The sequence below is a fragment of the Triticum aestivum genome, chromosome 1D (assembly GCF_018294505.1).
Source record: "Triticum aestivum cultivar Chinese Spring chromosome 1D, IWGSC CS RefSeq v2.1, whole genome shotgun sequence".
Lineage (NCBI taxonomy): Eukaryota > Viridiplantae > Streptophyta > Magnoliopsida > Poales > Poaceae > Triticum > Triticum aestivum.
In genome coordinates this window covers 335,750,283-335,756,590 of record NC_057796.1, presented here as the reverse complement: position 1 = coordinate 335,756,590, position 6,308 = coordinate 335,750,283, and the positions used below count along the sequence as shown (strand labels likewise).

Sequence of the window (6,308 nt, the reverse complement as noted above, 5' to 3'; positions counted from 1 at the left end):
GCATATGTGAGCTCATATTGGCAACCAATAGATGTATCTTCTTTTATTCATTTGCAAAACTATGTGAAACATTTTTATTTGTATCCGGCTTGTAAAACTATAATATTTTTATTCGGTAAAACTATGTTATTTGATAATATGTTTGAATGCAAATCAATGTAAATATTGGGCGGCCAGCCAGCCACGCCGGCACATATGGGTCGACGCGTTGGGCGCGCTGCCGACCCAAATCTGAAAGAGGGCGGACGCTGAGTGGGCGGCCGATCCAAACGGACAAAATGCGGACGAAATCACCGTCCGTTTGGGTTCGCCCGTTGGAGTTGCTCTTATGCCGTCCCATTTTACATCACGGTCTTGTTCCATTTTCAATGAAAACAGAATCAGGGGCGCTGCCCCTGAAGATCATTCATTTTACATCATGGTCCTTTGGAAGGCTGGTACAATCATTCTGTGCATTGGTCAAAGGTGTCTAGCATTCTACAATACAAATTAAGCCAAAATGAAAACAATCAGCGTACAAATATACTTTGTCACCTCTTAAGGCCCCCCCCCCCCCCCCCGCCCCCACCCCCCAGGATAATCAGGGAGATGATGCGAAAAACAAATTTCTCAAATTTAACACCCTCAACAAATACTCCTATGTGTGGCCTCTCTCCACTTATGTTCTGAACTATGGGCTCATGATTATCTTGCTTGAATCATAAAAGGACATATTTGAGATGAGTATCAATAGAAACCAATAGCCTAACGATAAACAATTTGACACATCTCTATGTTCTACTCCCTCCGTCCCATAATATAAAATATTATTACATCTCATATACTCACATATTGGATGTAATAACGTTTTATATTATGGGACGCAGGGAGTATTTCTTATTTCTGATGGCAATTAAAAAAAATCTTTTATCTACCTTTTCACATGAAGACGAATTTTAAGGGCAAAAGAGAATTGTTATGTTTAATGAAAATTAGTGCGGAATTGGTGATGGAACAAAATAGCCTTTAGGCCAAGCATAGACAATATAGGTACTGTTATATTTTTTTGTAAAATATCTCATAGTTCATCTTGAAAAAGCATATATTGGCATGTAGCCAACAAACCCCGGTATGACATTAGCAAATACACCATGCTACATAAGAATCTATGGATGCAATCAATAATGAAAAACTAAACAGAGAAGATAGCTTCATTGTTTAACTCTATATAAAGTAATGTTGTAGGCATCATCCTTCATCTGAATTAACCCTTCGGAAAAAGGACAGACACATAGAGCATAACTTTAGGCCGAAAGAGCCGAGCTAGAACCCATAGGCCCAAGTGGCTGTCGCTGCATCAGATTAGTAGTACAAGGGGCAGGACTGAACTTTAATCAGTGAACCGAAAATGAACTACAGTACCTGCCAACTATTTGAATCTTTGCCACCAACCCTCTCTGCCTGGCTCCCTAGACCCCAATTCCCCCCTCTAATCCCCATCTCTCTCTCCCTCTCGACTCGATCTAGGCCCGTGACGCAGCATCTGAAGAGATTGTCAATATCACGCTAATTTCAAACATCATGAAAACGCAAGCCATATATAACCAATATATCAACAGGCTTCACACCACCGTACAACAATCTCAAATTCGCATGGAAGTTCATCGCTTATAATGGGATGACCGCCACGCAAATTTGCTAAAACATACAGGAGCATCCTGAGTTGTTCAGACCAGGCTAGTGAAGATCAAATCGCGCCCGCAACATTCTGCCGGCTCTGTTCCGCTGGATCGAAGAACCGTGTCCGAAGCTCCATTTTTTCTCGCAAGAAGCTGGATCCTTAAGAGATAAAAGAATCAGCTGAATTTCCCTATGCTCGACGAATCAGATCGGCAGACATCACCACGACAGAGTGGACAAACCCTACAAATACATGACATAGGTTCAGCTTAGCACAGAAATAAATACTGATACGGGGTACTGCAAAAAATTAACTGATGCCTACTGTATGAAACAAAAGAAACTCAGGAAGAACAAACTTTTGAAGAAATTTCCCAACAGTTAGAAGCCAAGTTATCTCTTAAATACGAGTTAGGGGAATCGGTATTAATTTTAAGTTATGTTTGGAAGAAAACTTCTCATCTTTTGAATTAAAAAACTCAAACTGCATAAATGTAAGCACCCAAACTTATTTACTTCTATTATTCTGAAAGATTTAAAACACAGCTACTTTTTAAGTTCACTGATTGCTAGGCGATGAAACATTTCAAAGACAGCCTTCAATCACACAACATTCACGTGAAAACACATTTAATTCTGTAATACAGATAGATTCACTGCTCGCGAGGTGTGACTATACCCCATAATGTCTATCGGTAAGTCTAGTCTCCGCCTCTTCGACACAGCATAAGGATGATATTTATCGATTTTATCATCAAATATTAATGCTGTAATACATCTCTATTATCTGGTCATACTGGCAGTAAGATTTAAATGTACCCATCAAAGAATCGTACATCTTAGTTTATGGTTGAACTTCGTAGTTCGAACAAAATCCCCAAAAGTTGCCCAAAAATCATTTACCAGAAAATAAGTTTTTCAAGTATGCAGCTCTTCCTTCAGAGAACGCCGATTGTCATGTTAGACAGCGTGTCAAGTAATAGTATAGAGCTCTCGTACCAAGGAAATTATCATATCATGTTGAATCAATCTTTTCCTTGATCTGAATTGGTAGGTTTCATGAACAATACCTGTGAATCTCTTTCAGCCACTTATCTACACATGTTAGATGAAACTCATGATTGCATGGAAGTATGCGAACACAGTCTCCCTCTTCATATTCGACAAGGCAAATGTAGCATCTGCATTGTGCAGAAGGAATGGGAATAAATAATAAATAAATAGACATTGCTGTTTAGATTTACTCAGTACATATCTACTAACATAAAAAAAACTGAAAAAGAATGTTAACAAACAGGTAAACGGACATATAGTGCCAAACACTCCACTGTCTTAAAACTGAAAAAGAACCAGCAGCTTAAATGGCAACTGTACAATCCACATGCACAACCGAGGCTCAGGATCTTGCTTAGGGTGTTATATGCATTCTTTATAATTATATACAGTCCAAAGCACATTCTATTGAACAGTCCAAAGCACATTTTTTAATAATTATATATATTCTGCTTCCCTGCACTTAATATTCAATTATAAATGCCCACAGGTGTCTTTCCAGTCATATGAACTATTTTATCGTGAATGGTAGACTGTAGAATATGAGAAAATTGGAGTCCTCAAGCACCTAAAATATCCCATGTTTGTGTCCAAGAACTTGATTTCTTATCGAATAGCTCGGCTAATTTTGTAATCAAATGGCTCAACTAAGCATGCAGCCACAGTTCAAAGGCAGTAGATCTAGATCCTTTTGTATACTGGATACACAAGCCTCTGCTTCACTTGCAGTCCTTAGAATTATCAGCAACAATAATGTCTATGCACAAGTGAACAAGGGTATTGACATTTAAGGTATACTATCTTCCCATCACGCGCACGCAAGCTACGTTACTGCCCAAATGTGCACCACAGAGTTCTATTAATTAAAGAATTTCAAAACAAGCTTAATGGCTTACTGTGCAGCCTCATCAGTTTGATGTTTCAACGGCTTTCTGTACACCTTGACAGGAAGACTCTCGACGATCTCCTTTGGAGCAGGAACGGATCCAATTGAAGGTAATGATGTCCTTGAGGATAAAGCAGCAGACTGTTGGTGGATTTCATCCAAGACCTACGAGAGGCATAACCATGTGGATGTAAGTTGGCATTTCTCCAAAAGGGAAAACAACACTAACTAGAAAAATGTGCAGCACATACCTCAAAGAGTGCTTCTGCTAGCATAACAATTCTTGATATGCTAGCCCTTGTGCCGGATTCTTCATCAGGATTACCTGGTCGACTGCTTGCCCTGCAGTTGCAATTTCCTGTTCTATGTTGACCAGATAGAATGCATGATCTCTCATGACCTGATAAATTTTCGAACCTGCTGCCCAACCTTTGGAGAGCTCGGACCTGCCAAGAAAGCAAAAGCTATAAATATACAAGCAGGCAAGTCAGAAATGATCAAAATAGTTGAACTGTACACCACCTGAGATCGTATCCTCCTCCTCCTTTCAAGAAAAGCTGATCTGCGCTCAAGAAGATCCCGATTACTGGCCTCTCTTAGAGTTGCAGAGCCAGAGTTGTATGTGCTGTTAGTTGATGAAGGTTCTGGTTGCGGTTCGGAACCTCTGTCTGAATTAGTCCGTTGCATCACAGATGAATCTTGCCTCGTGCTGGCATTTCCTGCGGTCCACACTGGTCTATCATAAAGTGAAGAGGTGAACAAACTATCTGAGAATGGAGTCCTCCTGAGGACCCTGTCACGAAGTCTTCCAACACTAAGTGTTCGGCTAAACCTGACACTGCCTTCAGAAGGTTCCTGGGGTCCAATCCTCCTGTGCGAATGCCTCAAGTTAGCATCTTCAGATTCCAGCAAATTTCTCCTAGCCTGATGAGCCGCTCTAGCTTGCGTTGTGACGCTGTCTCTTAGCATATCCAGACTTGAATAAATCCCAGAAGTCGATGCACCACCTTGTTGAGGGATGTTCGCATCGGAAGGATGGTCCATATTTCCAATACTAGGATTAGCTGAAGAGGAGAGGCCGGTTGACATAATGGAGCATGCCACCGATGATCCCAAGCTGACAGCTCTACTCAGCCCAAAGTTGACACCAAAGCATGGACGCGGCCGGTCAGAAGGATTTGGCGATTGGTCGTCGTCGACTGCGGTCCTGGTAGCAGTGACATTCTGCAATACATCATCATCTTGGTCTCTGTCGGTATCTGACAAAGGAATTGTTCTGACTTCAGTTGGATTCGATTTAGGAGCCGATGAAGCATCTTCATCTGATATGCCAATGTGAGTGAGTGAAGGCGTCTCCCCTCCCTTGCTTGACTGCAAACACAGGAATGTGCCATTTGATTACAAAAGGCAGGATTACTCCAAAGACTACACATATCTTACATTCAACACAATAATCATTCAGAAAATCATCTATACTCATTTCGCAACAAGAAAAACCATGTACATTTGTCATAAGGGAACACAATCATTTTCCAATAACTATATATTCTGGCACATATAATTGAGCAGAATTCACTCATTGTAAAAAGTTATGAATCTACTGGTGAGGCACACTGAACAATCATCTCCCCATTAATAAAAAGAATAATGGCTCGACAACTCTGCAGAAATCCTAGAAGGAAATGGGAGAAGCCAAACTCCCGAACCGAGACTAGAAATGACAGACAGATCAATCACGGACAAAGGCAGGATCTACCACAAAGGAACAGGCACATCCTACATACTGAAACGCTTTCCATTGACCCGATTCGGCAATACAGCCTGTATTATTTTGGACCAAAGGCAGCAACCTATTCCACCAATGGCAAAAAAAAAGGAGAAAACGAAGCGGCAGTCCAGTTTACCTCGACCCCTAGCGGCAGCGGCGGCGGCGGCGCCGGCAGCGAAGAAGAAGCGTCACACTCGGGCGTGAAGCCCCGGAAGCAGGAGTAGCTGGGCAGGCGCATCAGGCTCCTCCCCCTCGGCTTCCCATTCCGCGCCTTGGCCTCGCCGCCGGCCGGCGGCGAAGCGGCCTTGCTGCTCCCAGATCCCATCCCGCGCCTCGCCTCGCCTATAGATCCGCGGATCCCAGCGCCATTGTTTGGATTCCACGCCTCACGCCCGCGTAGGTGGACGTGAAAGCCAGCAAAACAGCAAGCCAAGCAGCTCCTGCTCCCACTACTGCTGCTGCCACTAGCCCTGGCCAGCTTACCCGAGAAGGCTAGGTAAAGAGAAGCGGGCGAGGCGGAGAGGAGAGAGGTGGCTCGGTAAAATTAACGAGGGACTGCAGTGCACCGTCCCTCCTCGGTTTGATTTGATTGGACAGTTGCTACTACTCCTACTCAATCAGGGATTAATAATGGCGTGGAGTTGAGCCTTCGATGAGTGTGCAATAATGCACTTTCCGCCACCACTTTTGGTTACTGTTCCACTTCCCCCTCTATTATTTTCGTTCGTGCGAGAGGACTCTTTGTTAAAAGTGCAACATGTGCGCGAGAGATTCGACATGGGATTTCCGGCAGACATTGCACTTTTTACGTGCAGCGCCAGTAGTATAGTATAGTGCTGTGGAGTAGTAATTGGCGTCTTGATTTGAAATATAAGTATTTTGTCTCTTATCATGTCACAAAGAAACCCGAACAGTCATTTCCTGGACCAGCCTGTAGCTCCG

The 6,308-nt window shown here is 42.8% G+C and overlaps 1 protein-coding gene across 1 annotated transcript; it reads right to left on the bottom strand.

Annotated features, from left to right (window-relative positions):
* Positions 1–1,558: 1,558 nt before the first annotated feature.
* On the bottom strand, positions 1,559–5,981 carry LOC123181874 (E3 ubiquitin-protein ligase RNF6). The gene is made up of 6 exons (XM_044594275.1): positions 5,503–5,981; positions 4,121–4,969; positions 3,850–4,044; positions 3,609–3,763; positions 2,730–2,840; positions 1,559–1,902 (listed from the first exon to the last, which is right to left on the bottom strand). Exons 1-6 carry the CDS (start codon positions 5,689–5,691, stop codon positions 1,836–1,838), a joined length of 1,566 nt encoding a protein of 521 aa, XP_044450210.1. The 5' UTR covers positions 5,692–5,981; the 3' UTR covers positions 1,559–1,835.
* Between the last annotated feature and the right edge of the window lie 327 nt (positions 5,982–6,308).

Bases quoted from the DNA above. Each gene is read 5' to 3' on its own strand.
- LOC123181874 (XM_044594275.1), bottom strand. From the start codon at position 5,691: ATGGGATCTGGGAGCAGCAAGGCCGCTTCGCCGCCGGCCGGCGGCGAG. The intron at 4,970-5,502 runs GTAAACTGGACT...CTGTGTTTGCAG, and splicing joins CGCTGCCGCTAGGGGTCGAG to TCAAGCAAGGGAGGGGAGAC. The intron at 4,045-4,120 runs GTGGTGTACAGT...CTTTCTTGGCAG, and splicing joins GGAGGAGGATACGATCTCAG to GTCCGAGCTCTCCAAAGGTT.